General features: G+C 39.1%; 1 protein-coding gene across 2 annotated transcripts in view; it reads right to left on the reverse strand.

The window, feature by feature from the left end:
- Positions 1–18066, reverse strand: part of GRIN2A (glutamate ionotropic receptor NMDA type subunit 2A) — a 158370-nt gene that overhangs the window by 38595 nt on the left and 101709 nt on the right. For both annotated transcript variants that reach the window (XM_058849603.1, XM_058849602.1), the window contains exons 5-9: positions 17350–17464; positions 8735–8940; positions 7108–7276; positions 6834–6987; positions 2218–2343 (exon numbers count right to left, since the gene is read on the reverse strand). In XM_058849603.1, the coding sequence (XP_058705586.1) occupies positions 2218–2343; positions 6834–6987; positions 7108–7276; positions 8735–8940; positions 17350–17464 (770 nt within the window). The remainder of the gene's footprint in view (positions 1–2217; positions 2344–6833; positions 6988–7107; positions 7277–8734; positions 8941–17349; positions 17465–18066) is intronic.

Raw genomic sequence — 18066 nt, forward strand, 5'->3', positions numbered from 1 at the left:
TAATGATTCAATTCTAGTACTTTTCTTCCCAAATTATTTTTATCATCTCCAGTCATCCAACATTATGCTTTTTGAACATTATGTAAGCATTTTTAAGATCAAAGTGTGTGAATGTGTCACCTACTTTTAAGCACCTTTGTACTCAGAGCATGAATCAGAAAGACAGAACAAAGGAGCTACCTGTATAGACATGGAATTTAGAGCAAGCCAGGCTCTGGCTGCTTCACATGTTCAGAGTCAGTTCTGTGACTCCAAATGTGTTGACATTACAGGTAAAACTCTGTCCCAGCTAAGCCATTCTGTAATTTTTGTTATTTCTGGTTTTGGTCATCTTTTAATTCATCCCAAAGCTGGAAGCGGCCAGTACACTGCCCCAGGCTCAGAGGGGGCAGAAGTGGATTGAAAATGTCATTATCCACTCCAAAGGCCTCATTTGTAGAGCCCTGTGAGAATCAAGGGCAGTTTTTCTCACCCAGCTCAAGTAAGTACAATGCAATCACACATTGCTCATCACCCAGACTCCCTGTACCCTCAGTGAGAGAAACAGGCCTCCCCTGACTCTGACTCACTTGGCCTACTTATAATTATCCTTTTTTCAGTCCAATTGCAATTTAGTCAATAAGCTCTGATGCAGAAGTCTGTGACTTTATCTCCTTCCCTGCCCTGTCCTTTTATCCAAGGGGATGCACATTACAAATATAGATTTAGATATTCACTTAACTATATTTTAATAATAATTCAATGATTCTTAAAACAATAAAACCCTAAGTGGGTATACTCAGTGCATATTCTCCTTTCAGTAGAAATACTCTCTAGTGCAGTGCAAATATTTCACAATGCAGTCAAAGCTCTACATCTTAGGTTATGCTCTATTCTGCAGCAGCACTAGGAAAATAGAGTGCAGTAAAATAAACACAATGGAGCTGACTTTTGGTTTATGAAGCTACCTTCTAGACACATTAAGGACTGAGCTGGTACAGGGATAATGTGTGTTTTTCTAAGCAACAGTGTTACAGAAATTATATGCCAAGGGATGAATCTAAAATTCTGTTTATGCCACTGGAAATTGTATTATCACTGAGCTTCATCCTGCAAAAAATGCCTAGGGAAATGAGAGGAGATAATTTCTTTTTTTATATTTTTTTTATTCTTTTTTAAATGCAGGGTTGAAATTAATGGCAGCTGGATTTGTGGCAAGCCTTTAGAGCTAAGCTGGGATAGTCCAATGCCATAACATGTCTTTGTAGCTGTAAGTACACTAAATAATCAATTTAGGCACATGAGGTGGCACAGAAAAGAACAGCCAAGTCCCTGGATCCTCAGTGTCTATCTTCACCTTTGATTTCCCCTCTTTTAACACAGTGTTTATTTCAGACAGAGGTTACACATTTATCATCTTATTAAAATGATAACATCATCTGAACATTACAGAAATCCATTTTTTCAGGGAACAAACCATTGTCTAGAAGAAATAATTTCCTTTTAATAGCGCCCAGAACTGTGCTCACCAAGCTGGAAGATCTCTTGTTATGAAACAAGGCAAGAATGGTTTAGAAATTTTAAAAAAAGGCTGCACTCTCAAATGTCAGTTAAGAAATGGGAGGATGAGGGCATCGTGAGACATGGAATGCTCACTCTTGAGTCAAAGTGCAGCCTTCACTGAGAAACAGTTAATACAGAGCTTGTGTGTTTTGAAAATGAAGGTTCTGTAACCAAGGGTGCTACACAGAAAGGAGCGATGCCCTTCTGCCAGGGGCCTCATTTCCAGGCTGAGAGTTCATCTGACTTTTTACAGGGGCTATACAAAACTATGGACAATGTAACTGTTATTTTTCAAACTGTCCAGCAGACCACAGGATTTTAGGTAAGTTTCTCTGAACTGGTCATGAATTCGTAATAGTCAGGAGCAGAACATATTTCAGTGCTTTTTGAAGCTGACACTTCACAGCTGATGCTGTGTACTAACCAAACACTGTCTGAATAAAACTCTGATACCATCTACCCTGCTCTCTGTCTTTATTCCATTGAATGGGAATCATAAACATGAGCATATGAGCCTTCAAGAAATCATACTTTAAATGAAGAACATGAACAGTTTCATAGCTAATTTCACTGTTTTATTCCTATGTTATGTTTATTTGAAAAGATGGAGAGCCAGGGATGGGAAATAAATGATTTTTTTTACAGACATGGAATTGAGTAAAATGCAAATCTTACCTCTGCCTTGTGCTAAGTTCCTGTTGTATCCTACAGGACTAAAGTACTCAAATATAAAGACAGCCATGGCAGACACGATGAGAAGCATCACAAACATCATCACCCAGACAGAAGCACTAAAAGGCTCTGCAGCAAAACAGACAGGAGAAACAGAAACACAGTTCATTAAACCAGTCACAGCACAAGAATTCTAATATCCTTGCCTAGGCAAGCCCACCAGCTTTCTCTACACCAGCTCTTTCCAATAAAAATGCTAGCAAACAACTAAGCAATATATAATGAACTGCTGTTAGTATATATAGACAAAATCCATAAAGTCAAAAGCTTAAATGTAAGTTGCAATTGAGAGCAGAAGGCTGCACACTTTTCTTTGACACTGAGTGGCACATAATTGGTGTGAGTCGCTGCTTATTCAGTCCACAGTAGACACAAGTGCTGTGTCTATTCATCCTGCATTATATAAATTTATCAACAGAATGGTCTGACCACTGTGACTGTGTTTCTGAAAAGCAAAAGCAATTAAGCATATGTTTAATACATTTGGTAATTCAGGGAAGTAGACTTTTCTCTCATTTTCTATCCAACAAAAAGTGTTAGAGGAGGAAAGATAAATACTTGCATTCAAACTAAATGCTTTTGTTTCAGGATTGTTTTCTCTCTGTGCTTACTTTTATTTACCAGCAATGAAGATGATGTTTTTATCAATTGCAAACACATCCTTTTGAATGTCACATTTTCATCTGGGAGCAAATTACTGAAATCAAAAGGGTTTATGGAAAATTGGATGTCAGTTTGAAAGACAGAAGAACCATAACTAAGTAAAAGAAGTAGGCTGAAGCATAGAGCTAAAAGCAGTTTCAAATACCAGACTAAGCACCAACTTTCTAAAAGGACTCGATATCAATATCAAATATCATCTTTCCCAACCACAGATTCTCTGTCATTTCAGGAGTCCTTGTGGCAGCTGCCTTGGTACAAGGATATCTCTAAGAAAGATTAGCGTGGCAAAGCAATATCTCTTTCTCAGGCCAGTTTATCTGGGGCACTTTACATCATAACTTGTGCAAAGTTATGTGTGAGCTTGCTCTGAAGTGTGAGAAAACAAATCTTAAAATCCTATATAGGATTTAGGACAGAATCAAGACACACTTGAAATTACAGAAAATCAGTGTGTTCAAATGCTTTGCCTGATTTTGAAAGCCCAAGAAGTTCCTCTCTTGTAGCTTTTTCATTCTTTGAATTTAATATTAGAATCACTGAAGCTTTTTTCCTTATTGAAGGAAAGAACAATGATTGAGAGCTGAGCTCTGCTAAGCCAAACAGCCCAATCTGAGCTTTGCCCAAATTCAGATGATCTTTCAGAATAAAATGAAATGTAAAAATTTGTGCCCAAGCATAGAAAACTCATGAGATCTTTGTTCTTTATTCTTCAGAAATCTGGAATTTAGACAAGACCAAATAACAAATAGCCCCAGTGGTGATTTTGGATGTTAACTAAAAAGGCAAAAAAGAGACATTTTAAACAAAACTGTTTTCCTCTTGCAAAGGAGTCATAATTTTTCAATTAATTATTTTATTTTTAAGACAGGGCATGAAGTTCTTTCAAGTACTAAAATTATTTGTTTGGGAGAGAATGGTAAGTTAGGAAAATAACAGAATTTTTAGAAGCCAGAGAAAGATCTATGTAGATACAGTCAGGGAAAGGACATTATGTAGCCAAATACAGTCTAAAAAATATTTTCTGAATTCAGTTAGTAACTGGATTAAATTGGAATTCATGTAGAACTACTATAAAATTTTGACAGCATTCTCAGAAGAAAGCAAGGCTGATAAAACCCTTATCAAAAGCAGCAGTGTAGAAACAGCAATGGTAATTTGTCAAATCTAAAGAAGGCAAAGGGCAAAACAAGCCAATGTACAAAAGTGAGGTATAAACAAGATTTTAAGCAGAATTCTCTTTAATAATTTAAGGAGTCTGGTAATGAGGTGGAGAATTAATAGAAGCAATAGGAAAACAAAAAGCTACTTGGAATAGCAAGCAGTAAGACTGAACAAGTACAAAATCAACTGAATAACAAAGTCGATCTTCCTGTCTTATCAGAGATCCAATTACAAATTCAGCACAGTGCTTTGATTCTCAAAGGACAGATAGGGAACTTCCCTCAGGCAAGCAGCAGGTTTGAAAGGAATTTTCAGTAAAGCTACAATATGGCAGAAAGAAAACTAATATATGACTTGTTAGTGTATCTTTCAAATGACTGACAACGAGAATATCAAGCAAAGAAAAAGATGTCTTTGAGTCCTACCTCCCACCACCAAAACCAATACTTAAGGAATACATTAAATAAAGAGGGGCATAGATTTTCTATTCCATCAGTGTTACCAGAAAAGAAAACTGACCTCACCTATGAACTCTCCCTCTGAAAAATATAGAAATGGAGATTGAAGGTTTCTCTTTTTTTATTTGGTTGTTTAAATGAAGTTGAACCAAAACTCCAAAGAATCATTAAAAAAAGTATTTGTAGATCTAGTACATGTGATTTCTAGTACAATGTGAAAATGTTTTAACGTGGATAAAATTCTCATTTGAAGGAGACACATCAGAATCGGGACACGGTAGATAATGAGGAAGAGGCTGTCACAGCCTGTCAGTGTTACTGAGAGTTACTCAGATCTGTTGGACACAACGACTGGAAAAATGTAGTCACACAAAACCCTGGACTTGTCCACATTCATAGAAACAATTCACAAACCCAGATATTTCAGGAATTGTAATCAAGTGCTATTTTTTAAAAATAATATTGTATTTGAAAGATTTTTTTAAAATCTCTTAACAGACTTACGTAAGATGACTCTATTCTCAGACACTCACTTAATTGAAACAAAATCAGTCTGTGAATAAATTCAGTTATCTGCCTGATAGTATTTTGCAAGGCAAAACATTTTACTACTACGCACACCTCATCAAAATACACAGTCAATTCCAGCAAACTGGCAGCTCCATCTACGCCTGAAAAAAACAGAGCACACTTCTGGGAGCATAGACTTGATTTATTGGTGCAGTAAATCAGATTTCTTCAAAAGTAGAGCTATTTTAGAGAGCTTTATGAGAAGGGGTTATTTTTGTTTCTTTTGAATTATATACACATCCAACTAAACCAATAACATTAAATGCATTTTAGAAATCTAATAACTCTGTTGCTCGTGAAAAATGCAAAAGCAGCTTCTCTTTTGATGGTGGCTGTAAACAGGTTTTTCAGACAGAAGCAAAAAAATCAACTGCACTTGCACTTTAAAAACACCCCAATTCTTATCTCTAATGGTCATTTCAACATGCTGCAACTGCAAATTTAAAAATGAACTTCACTACTCAGTGGTTCAAAGAAATGAAAAGATACTCTCTGAGTATTTTCATTACAAGTACAGTTTCTTGCAATTTCACTTTAAAGTCTTTCATTCATACCAAACATTAACAAAATCTACTTAGGTATCACCACATTTGTAAAATAATTTGTTTATTCACTGTGTCATATTTACTTGCATCCTCTCTGTAATGCTTTTTTATGGAATAGATATGAGAAGCTCTGTGGTTAAATGATGATTCTTGTGTAAGAAAATTCAATTATTTGCCTGCTTGTGTCTGATACTACACCACTAATCTGCCCTTCAATGTCTGTGAGCAACTTCAGGGGGAGTGAAGAATTTCCACTTAGCAATTTAGAACTGGCCTCACTGGTGGCCCAATGGACTTGAACATTCTAAACTATGCCCCAAGATATCTGGAACATACTGATTTTTTATTTTTCCACTTAATGGTTTTAGTGTCACTATTCCAGTACAAGATATCTTTAAAAATAGTGGCCCCAAATACATTATGAAGAATATAACAGCATTCTGGGCACTTCTGAACCACCTCTTGGCTCATTCTCTTTTCAGCTTCAGATAAATTCAGGCCAAACACTAAAAGGAACTGTAAATACTAAAAGAGGAGAGGGAAATAACAGAAGGAAAAATGCACAACTGAAACAAGAAGCATGCAAACAAAGAAGCACAGAGTCTTTGTTTCTTTATATCCCACCTCCTCTCTGCCCAGCCTTTCATTTCTTTGCTGAATCTCCACTGTTCAATGGGGAGAACACTCAGCTCTTCAGTGTGGTAATGGGGTGTTCAGAAGCCAGAAGTAGTGATTAAAACTAGCTTTGAATTGTATCTAAAGATAAGGAAGTTGTTCTTCCACTCTACAATGGGTTTTTCAATTTTTTTTTTTACTATTAAAAAGACATTAAACAAATTATGATGGGCTAAACAAGCATAAGTTAGTTTGTAAGGAAGCAGGGTTGAGGATGTAATTTTCCTAAATGAAGATTTTAGGGGATTCTTTTTCATATTGAAATCCCTGTCATTGGTTTTCACTTTCAGCATCCAAAACCAACAGCACTGTGTCCATGTGTTAATGATCATGTTAATCAGCACATCAACACAGCAGAAACCTCTTCATGAAAAATTCAAAAACTTAACAGAACTGTGTTAATGTACTACATACCTTAACACACAATTAAATCTACCAAACTCTACAGAAATGCCATTAGGTTATCTGGATGGACTGGAGCTCATACCTAGGAAAGCAGAGGGTGAAACTGTGCCGTTGCTCCGTGACACCATGACACTGATCCCAGTCTCCACGAATGGCACCGAAAAGTCAACGACTTCGGAGCGCTCCTCGTTGATGGTGAGAGAGCCCACAGCCATCACTGCCCGGTGATACACCACCTGATCACGGGGACAACACAGCACACACGTCAGCACAGGACACCTCCTTCCTCCAGACCAGCTCGACCGCGCATCGCCGAGCCCTTGCCCGGGAACTCTTTTACCTAAAAGAGAACTTACTTCACCAATCATTCCATTCCACACGTTATTGACTTTTTTGCCATGCTTCCCATTCGTCACCAAGTACAGGTCATATGTGAACTTGACAGTTTTTGACAACTTCTTCAAGATATCGATGCAGAATCCTTTGCAGCACTTCTTTACGTTAGTTCCCTCATTAGTTTTGTTGCTGTCAACAGAGAAGACACACATAAACACTCCTGCTGGGAAAAACAGAGGCAGCACAACAGCACGGTACAGCACACCGTGAAACAACATTTTGCCACTCTTGTGAGTGACCATGTTTTTCCAAATCAAGGGAAAAATAACCCACAGGATGCTTTTATAGCTATATGGTGATTGCAGCTCCTGCTAATAAGAGAGAGCTGCTTGCTGATTCGCAGAGATAACGTTACCTCACACGACATCCCTCTGCTCCAGGAGCCAGCCTCACGCACTGCACTGCCCCAGCAAGACATACAGCCTGCTCTTACTAATCTCTCTCTTAGGATCAGATTAAACTTTTATTACTCTTACTCTCAAGACATCAGACTACATGTCATTTAGTAATTAAAGAACATGTAAGCTATAAAAAGGCACAGCAGTTCACCGTGCTGGAAATGGATGCATCTTCTCAAAGTGCGCCTTTCACTCTCCTTGTCCTTTCACTTTGGAGAAGGTGAACTTTAGGCTGTCTTTAAGTGCAAGGATGGAAGTTTTCTCTTCATCTTTTTTTTTCTGAAATGTTAATTTTGTGACCTCTAGAAGCTTTCAATTGACACATCCTCAGAGGGCAAGACAATATCTTACAGTCTTTGGAAGAATTCAAAATTAAAATAAAACTAGTTTACAACTTAACTAAGTACAGTTATGCAAAAATAAATAAATAAATAAATTCTCCAGCTTCAGGAAGCATGTGCACAAACATTTAGCATCCTCTGGAAATCTTCAGAAACATGCATCATATACCCTCACACCTCCTCAGGAAAAATCCTGTTATATTCAGTTCATAAATACACAGATCAAGGCGTTCAGCAGGTAAAACACAACTGACAAATGTACAGAGGGAACTCTTCCACTGATTTCTAATGACTGCTCCAAAGTTATGGAGCACTGAAAGAAGGGGACTTTCCTCTTGATGGTAAGTCACAATGGTACTTTATGCTGGAATAGTTTATTCTATACCAAATTTCAGCATAAACTTACATTTTCATTAGGAGACATTTTCAAATTGTTACAGACTGATGAAAGTAGGCATATCTTAACATAACTGGAAACAATTCAAAGAGGACTCATTAAGATAGACCCATTTTGGAACACAATCTTCTTCCATGTGACTGAAAAGGGCTGATTCTCATTGACTTTACTATAAACTTACTCTTTTGTTAATAACTGAATGTGACTTACACGTGTATAACCAGAAACACACAACTTTTTAAAAAGGAGGATGTGCAAAGACCATACCATGTGGGAAAGGGAAAGAGACATAGGAAGCAAAATATTGAAGGAATAGCAAAGATATGGAGAAGGCAGGAAGGCAAGAAGGCAGGCAGGAAGGAAGGAAGGCAGACAGGAAGGAAGCAAATAATTAGTGAGAAAATAAAGGACTATATTTTGCAGTCAGGAAAAGAAAAGTGCATTTACTCACTTAAGCTTGACAAATTTCCGGCACGGCACGGTGTTTTTCTGGCAGCTTTCCATGAGAGGATCCACATCCTCAACAATGACAAAGGGAGCCTCCTCCAGGGTGACAATGCTCAGGTGGTTGTCATCGGGGTCGCTGTCGGCGAAGGAGCTGTACCTCGGCCACACCGAGTACTTGAGGCTCAGGGAGTTGTTCTCCCACTTCCCCACCTGAAAGGCCAAGATGCACAGATCTGAGAGCTGCTTGCTGCTGTTTGACTCAGGGGAGCCAGCATTACATGGGCTGGCACACAGGCACACGGCCAGGACAGGTGGTTTGGGGGTTTTGTTGTTAAAATTACTTTAGAATTCGTTAGTAATTGCATGAAATGAGAAAATGCACAGTGGTAAAGACAAATAAGGTAACATTATTTTAATAGGCAACTGTTTTATACAGACTGGATGCCATCAGTTCACACTATCTGTCACCTGGCATTACATGCACTGAAACTTGATATTCAGCACTTCTATTTGAGCCAGAACAGCAACCAGATACTCTATTGGTAATCAGGACCCATTTGAAGTAATAAAAAAGTATTAAAAAAAAAATAAATTAACCAACCAAACCCCACAAACCCCAAACAAAAATCTTAATGCACACTCACACCTACACATCTGACCGAGAACCAAAATATCACAATTTCATTTCTGTATCTTCCCAAAGAGAAGAATCTTCTGTTTTTATACAATGAAAAGCCATTGTAAAAGCCTTTACCCAGGATTCCACTGGAGCCAGATCAAACCACATTTTTAGTAAGAATTTCTATTAGAAATAGTTCTTATTAGAAATAACTATTTCATCCTGCCAACTTTTGGATATATTTAAGAAGGCAAACCCCACCACATATGAAAATTGCCAGCTTATTTACTATTATAAAATATCCCTTCTAAATTAATCCACATTTTTTTCCATTTCCAGATCACCAGAAGGAAGTTTATGATTTAAATATTTTTCAGTCTAGTGTTTTCCTCCTCAGATTAACTACTTTCTACCCAGAAATCTAATTGCATGTTTTATCTGATGACAGATAATATAAATGAGCTAGCAATCCACATAATTTATAACCTAATGCATTTTAATAATTCTTGAGTTGCTTAAGCTAAACAAATGACAACATAATCATAAGACTGTTAAAATATTTCTTTTGCAAGGAAAATAGTGGGAATTAACAGTAAAATATGAGACTTGGGTATTTAAATTTGGTTTTTTAAAATTGTTACCTATGTTCTGTCTTCTAAAAACTTGAAAGTTAATCACAAAAATTCCCAAAGAAGATGATTTATACCCATTCCTATTTAGGGAAGCCTATAAGCACATGACCTTTGCAGTTTCCTTTCCATCCTGTTTATAAGTCAAGATGTCTTACTGAACTTTAATGTAGGAGGCAGAAATGTCAAATCTCTACTGACTTAAATTAAGAAATTCAAAACATCTCAAGGGAAGTAGGAATTCTCACTTAAATCAATGGGAATTGCACCTCTGATTACTGTGTATATACATTTCTAGTATGAAATTTAACCAAAACATAGTGGACTTTTGGAGAAAGGCTAGTTCAGACATAGGGAAACAATCTATTGATTCTATAAATACACCAGTTTAATTGTCAAGGTGTGGTGTGTGCTGACACAGTGTGTGCTGGCTTACGTGAGCTTGCACGGTGTCGTCACAGCCCTGAGTACAAATGGAAGTGGCCATCTGGAATGGGGAGGATTCCAGCCAGCCCAGGAGCTCAGACAAACACCAAACGTGCCAAGGAATACGAGGGATTTCAGGAGTGGAAAATGTGCCCGAGTGTCTGCCTATTCCAAGCATGGAGAAGAAAATGTGATGGCATTTCTGGGGTCAGGGGCAGCCCTGCCTTCCCAAAACACTTGGTGCAGGATGCTGGGAGGAGGCAGATCCCGAGGCACATCCCTCTGCCACCTGGACACCTGGTCCTACCAATAACACTGCGATTGCTGTGGTGTTTTTAACAGAAGAACACCAAAGCTGATGATATCCTGATACCACCATTTCTGGTATTCTTTCTACTTCAATGGGAGCAACTCCATTTTACTGTTCAGAGGAGGATATAGTCAGACACATTTAAATACCTGGATCTGGGGAAATGCTAATTTCTTTTGATATCTGCATCTATGGAACGGCTGTGTTGAGGTAATAAACAGAATTTTATGTATTTGTAAAACAAATATTTTTTAAAAAGAACATTCAAGCTGAGGGTAACACATTAAAAATGCAAACATGCTCCATCACAGAACTGTCAAAAAGTTCATGCATATACATTTACTGTACTATAAACAAATGCCACCAAAAATCCAGAGACTTATGAAAAATTTTTTTCACTTCTAGTTATACTGATAATAAATATGGGTTTGATCCCAGAGAAATACAGAAGGTGACCTTCACTTGAAAAAAGGGCAATAGAAACATTTTTGGGACAGATTATTTTCCAAACCATAGAAATCCTCATTTACAGCCAAAAGAAAGGAAATTACTTTAAAAATATGGTTTCAACAGTGCATCAAACCGTTGATTCACTATCATAGGTGCAAAACTCATCTTCAAGTACAGACATGCAATGGTACATATAACTACTGTATTTCTTTTGAACTTGCACATTCTTTCCTATTTTCTCCTACTTCACATGAAGTCTGGAATATTCCTCCTGGTTTACTCTCTACAGGATGCAGGAAGGGAAGGGGAAAATAGCTGAGAGCATGGAAGAGCTTGTTTGAAGTCAGACTAAGTTAGCAGTCACAGGATGCTCATCTCATCTCATCTCCTGTTGCCTAAAGCACCCCAGATCTGACTCTGGCACATGTGCCTTGACCACCCCGTCCAAGCCTCACTATCTTTGGCAGATTGCAGCCAAGGAGAGTGACAATGAAGAATTTGGTGTGTTTCTGCATGGCAGCCAAAGGCAGAGACCTGCACAGTTACACATTGCTGTACCTCAGAGCTGCATCCTAAAGTCTCTAAACAATGTAAGGATGATTGACACAATCCTGCTCACACACCTTCACACAGGCCATGGAAGCAGGGAAAAAGAGCAGGGCTGGATCCTGAGCAGAGCTTCCCCGTGTGCCAGTGTTGGCACAGAAAGCGAGTCTGTCACACCAGCGTATCTCACCAAAAACAAACAAATACCTCGGTCCTGTCACCCTCCTCCCAGCAGATGGGAACTGTACACAGCACACACTCATCACCCCTTTGTAAGAAAAAATGTTACATGACAACATGGATACTAAATGCACTCCCAGGACTACCCAGCCAAACCTTTCAAAAGAGAAAGATTTTCAGGAATGTTCCTTTTACATTAAACACACAAACGTTGCAAAACATATTTTTTGCGCTGTCCCAGTTAAGAAAATAGTGCTGAGCAAATACAAAATCTAGTCCAGCTTGCTTTATTGAAAAACTATTTACTACCATTTTTTCATTACACTTTTCCACTTAAAAGGAAGAGCTACTATGGCAAGCTTTAAATCAATAACTAAAAAGCTGAAATAGAGTTTGTCAGGTTAACAATAACAGCTGCAGAACAAAGCACAAGAGCAAAACCCTTCCTCCAGACACAGCATCTGCTGTACACCTTCTGCTACAAACCTTTGTCACTTCCATGTTTCTGAAGGTCCATATTTCCCAATGGCACTCTAAATTTAAATGACAAAATATGATGCGAGCAGTTCCATATCTTATTAATAAGAAGTGTGTTACAGTCCTGATAGGTTTGAAGAGATCCATTTAAAGACTTTGAAGTTTTCAAAATTTGCTGCAAAATCTCATATGGGGAATGCAAATGTCCTGCTCTTCCCTCATGGCTGCTGCTGACGCCATCAGGAAGGCACCAGTCCTGTGACCAGCAGGGCTCCAAGGAAAACACAGGACCCAGTGAGATTATAAACAAACAGGAGGAGAAAGGAAAGCTACTACCTCCTGCAGCCTCGTTTTTCAATAGGAATTATTAATTAGGACTCGCCAAATCCTCAGAGGCTGGTATGGTTTTGGTTCTGGGCAACGTCCCAGAAAACCCTGTGCAGTGCCAGAGTTCAGACTCATGCCAGAGAAGCCATTTTAAGAGGTGATTATGTCATTAAAAAGGAAGAGAGCTAAACAAATTGACAGCTCCTTCCTCCACCTCCCACTGGGGGCAGATTTTTTGTCACCTCTGAACTCAGTGAAGACCTTACAGCTCTCCAGAAATGCCCAGACAGTGAGGGAGAGCTGCCCTAAAGCCTTCCTCTTCTCTGTTATATAGGTGTAAAGAACAGGGGCAAAGAACACCACCTCTGCTTTCCATGGGAGCTATGATTCCTTTACAGCAGCAAAGAAATGGGATCCTCCTTGGGAATACATGATTTAAGAAATGCTGCATAATAGTTGGTGCAATTCAAACAATTCAGCAGAGTAAAGGTCAAAGGAAAGGCCTTTAGGCTAGGCAAAAGCTCACTGATACAGAAACAATACGCAATTTTCAGCTGACAGTAAGTGTCAGGATAGGCATATTTACAGGAAGACTAAATACACAAAACAACGAGGATGGAACACAGGGAATGACAACCCAACAGATGTTAGAGAGCTCGCTGCTGCTTCTGCTATGGGCAAAAAGAATATATCACATTACAACACACAGCTACTGACAAAAGATACCCCAGCAAATAGATGATTAGCTCAGGCAAATTCATCTGTTCTAGTTCAAATATCTGCATTTCCACACAAGTGTTAGGGAATGTCTATCATGAGACATGAGGATTCTTCAGCTGCCATGACCCTTGCTCAAATCAATCGAGATTTCACAAGAAATTACCATGGAGCACCTCACTGATTTTTTTATGCCCACAGTACTCTGACAAAAAGCTCTGTCAGAAATCTGCCTGAGTGTTGGGTTTCTCAGCTCCTGCCCAGTGAAGTCAGCTCCACAGTCAGATACAGGAGCTGTCTTTTCTGGGCTACGTGACGGTGGATGTTGGTAGCCAGATGGAGCTCTCTGTGAAGACCCTGGTTCATTTATTCCAGGCAGGAATCACGCACCCTCTGCCCACTCCTTCCTACTTAGATACAAATGTGTACAACCCCACACAGAGCTTGGAAACCTGGCATATGCTACTTAATCAGAGAAAAATCAAGTTCTGCATTAAATCCTGCATTAGTGGAAAGTCAAAGATGTCAGGCTCTGTTTAGAATAAACCTGGATGTAAGCAATAGTTCTTATTTAATTAGCAGATATGCCATGTAGCACACAAATTCACCCAGACCACCATGGTATCTGTGTCTACCTGGAGCATCAGCAAAAATTGTTCTTAACCTGGAACTCATCTTTACACATGGAACACACTCATGTTTAAATACAGTCTTCCCCACCTCACTTAAAATATGATACACACTGCTAATTCAACTGCCTACTTTTGCCACTGGTAATCATATTCTAGTATATGATGTTAATATTAGACTGATTTGATTTATTTCCACATTAAAGTATCTATTTAAAAAAAAAAAAAAAGAAAAAGAAAATCCAGACTAGCAGACTGTGAAGTTGGCAGCTCAGGGAAATTGATGGGCCAGGTGAGACAGGCAGGTCCCACCTCCCTGAGGTAACATGAACAGGGGAGCTGCAGCTGGGGCTGCTGAGCCTCTGAGGGTTGCTGAGCACTAGCACAGCGATCCTGCAGCACTTCAGTGATATTAACACTGTTAACTCTGGTAAATTCACCAAGTTTCACTTTAACAAGCACATTAAGCTTGTCTTCTTAAAAATCTCTTGCCTGAGAACAGCATCCCCTTTGCCTGTCAAGATCAGCAGCAAGAATATGAATGTTGGTGTCAGAAGTTTGAGTAGCTGCTTTAGGATCTGTCAAAATATCTTGCTGGATGCCTGTGAAACCCGCCCAAGACGTGATTCTCAGTCTTCAAACTATTATCGTCCAAACAGCTTTCTTCAGCAGCTGATATGGGACAAACCCCTCAGTCAACCCCATTTACATGTGAAGTTACCACCTCAAAGTTTCAATACTGAGTCACTTGTAAAGAAAAAATAACTTATTTTCCAAGGGGTGAGATATATGCTGCAAAGCTTGAATGGCCTCTCTATAACCTCAAGCTTTAAGTGAAGCATAACAGTTCTGAAACCAAGGAAAAATTGTATTTGAATAAAAGCAGATTAAAACCAAAGAAGAATTTGTTTTAATAATAAATCTCAACTTTTCAGGAGAATACCAAGTAAAAAAAATCTTCACATAAACCACAATTCCTCCTTCCACATAAATAATAAAGTAACTACTAGCAGTATGTACATTAGTTACATTATGAGGATTAACAGGCTGTTGCATTGTCATTTTTTCACATGAGTAAATTATTTAATTAGATACTAAGACTTGATTTTTTCCATATAGGATTGAGGACATTTAATAAGACTTCAATAAAATCATTCTGTGATTCTCCCTGCTACACTGTAAGAGAAAGGAGAAGTGCGTGCCTGCCTGGAAACTCAGAGCAGCAAATGTTAGATCTCAGATAAGTAACTTTGACAGTTTTGAAATTGAGCAAAACAGCTCAAGGAGAAGGAACAGGAGGAAAGAAATTGCCTAAGAGATATGGGGTAGAATGTGGAACTTGGAGGAGAGAACACTGAGACAATACTGTTCAAATAAACCATGTGGAAGGGAAGGGCCTTCTCAGTCTCTGTCAATGGAGCTGAAGTGCACGGTGACACTCGGCTGGAAAGATGTGGGGTGTGCCCAGACAGCCCAGAGCTATGTCCAGCTTGCCAGGATAATTGATTAGTCAGTTTATTTGTCCTCATCCACAGAGGCAGGGATCAGCCTGTGGTCAGGAGAACAAGTCTGGTGGTGACAGAGCGTTCTTGGCCGCCTCTCACTTCTCCCCTCTGACATAATTCCTCATTAATCCTGGCCCCCTTCCCACAGCCCAGTGCTGGAGCAGCAGCCACCAGAGCTGCCCTGCCCTCACGCCTGGCCAGCCACCAGCAGGGCTCCAAAGCAGGGCCACTCACCAGCACACACATCCATTTTTGTTCCTCCTCCTAGAAGCCCCTCAAACCTGACAATGAGCAGGAAGGGATTTGCCAGCTGGAAAAGTGTGCACAGACAAACTGAGGATCAGCCTCCAGAGAGCCCTCACCCAGTGCTGCAGGAGGAGTGGGACAACCACGGGCAGGGACAGCACAACCTGCCCCAAACCCATTTTCAGACAGGGGAGTCACTGGAAGGTTACAACTGGCTCGAGTTATTTCTTGGAAATAATGTTGGTTCATATATCCAGTATTTCTTTGCTGCTGTTAGCTCATTTTTCAAAAACATCAAACCCATCTCTCCTTGTCCTTTGAATGGTCTCTTTAGAGAAGTTTCAAGGTACAGAATGTATGAAATTATTTTAACATAAGCATTGTTGGCTGCCTCTTTGAGCATTTTCTTCCTTTGGCACCTCATACTAATAACATTCCCCAAGCAGTATAATATTTTTTCCAGAACATTATATATGTTATGCAGACTGTTGAAGAATTTTAAAATAGGGTAAGAAATTTTCATAGCAGTTAGTGAGCAAATGATTCCTCCAAAGATTCAGATTGACACATTTGGAGAGGATTAAATTTATCCAGAGAATTAAATTTGCATCAAATGAACATAACGAAATACACAGCATAATCTAGGACTACTCTCTGTGTTTCTGCATGACTAGCATATTTATTGAGATGTCCTTCAGTAATTCTGATTTTGTCATTATTATTCATCATCATGTAGAGTCTTGTAGTCTTATAAACTGGAGTTTTAAGTTGATTTAATGGGTTTTTAAAACTATAACAAAAAGAATTCATAAATTTCAGCAGCAATTTAGAAGATGCAGAATCACGTTTCAGGAATTTAAAATAAAACTGGTGGATGATATAGATGTATGTTTTTCTAGAGTCTTATATTAAAAACAGTTTCTTAAAACAAGTTTTTAAAACATAGGGCCACTGCCTGCAAAACTCAGAGCCAAAAAACTCACAGCTGAGAATGGAGTTTTAAAGAATGCTTTTGATAAACTTTTTCATTTATTACTTGCATATACAATTAGCATTGATGTTAAGGCATTTTTCCTTCTAATCTATATAGAAATGTATGGACATCACCTGTCCACCTGGACCAGTCAAGATTCTGAGTTTTTCAGGTGAACATTGACAGGATTATTCCCCAATTCAACAGGAACTTCACAGTTAGTTTTTTTTTAGTGTGCTTTTACTATAAAATCTGCCAAAAAGCACAAAATCAAGCAAATAAAAGGAATGGGATTGTCAAGATATAAAAATCCATCCAAATTCAAGTTGCTGAGGACCAAGCTTTTTGGACATTTTTCAGTTATCCATTTTACTTTACTAAATTTTAAGAAGAACTGGAAATGCAAGGCGCGTTTCATAGAAATCTGAAATCCATGTGGCTTTTCTTCACTGATCTGTTAAAACTCATCAGATATACTCAGGATTGTGTGGAGTTGTCTCTCCTGAAGCGCTGTGACAAGGCTGCTGGAGCAGGAGCATTGAGCTGTGCCTTTAATCCTCCCGCGGGTCCCCCAGCAGCGCTCACCTTTTCCCACTCCCGCTCGTTGTTCAGCACTATCACCACCAGCCTGGGGTGTGCCTGGTACCCATCTGCTGTGAAGGACAAATCTCTGCCTTCCCACGTCACATTCATCATGAACCTGGAAGGCAAGCAAGAAAAGTTCATTGAAAAATTAATGGGCTGTCCAGCAGTTAATGAGCAGCAACTGCAGTCACCAGAACCACTGATTAATCCCATGCACCAAACCCTGCCGCTGCTGTGGAAAGCCTGAGCTGGCAGCGGGGGGAGTCGGGGCATTGCAAGGCAGTTCAGAGCCCAGGACAAAGCAAAATATTGTTGATGTGTGAGTTATAATGCAGACATCCTTCTTAACAGCTTCCACCTTCCATATGATTAATCACTCCCCTCCCTGAATAATCTTCCTGGCTCTTTGCACAACCTCACCAGCTTTTCAGGAGCTTTTTAAACAAACCCACATCACCTCTGTGTGTGACATTGCACTGTGGTGTCACTGGGTAATACTCAGAGCAAAGTGCATCCGATCTGTCTTCCCCTGCTCAGACCTCCAGGAGTCCTGTCAGATCTTCCCAAAATTGTTGCTACACAGCGTTGTTGTGACACGAGGATAAATTCCACTAATGCCAAAACCAGACATGAAAGCTTTGAAGGTGTTGGCAAATATTCAGTTCAGTAATTTCAAAAGAAAAAGGATTAATGTTTTTTTATTCTTTTGTATTTAGT

Source organism: Poecile atricapillus, chromosome 14, assembly GCF_030490865.1.
Source record: "Poecile atricapillus isolate bPoeAtr1 chromosome 14, bPoeAtr1.hap1, whole genome shotgun sequence".
Taxonomy (NCBI): domain Eukaryota; kingdom Metazoa; phylum Chordata; class Aves; order Passeriformes; family Paridae; genus Poecile; species Poecile atricapillus.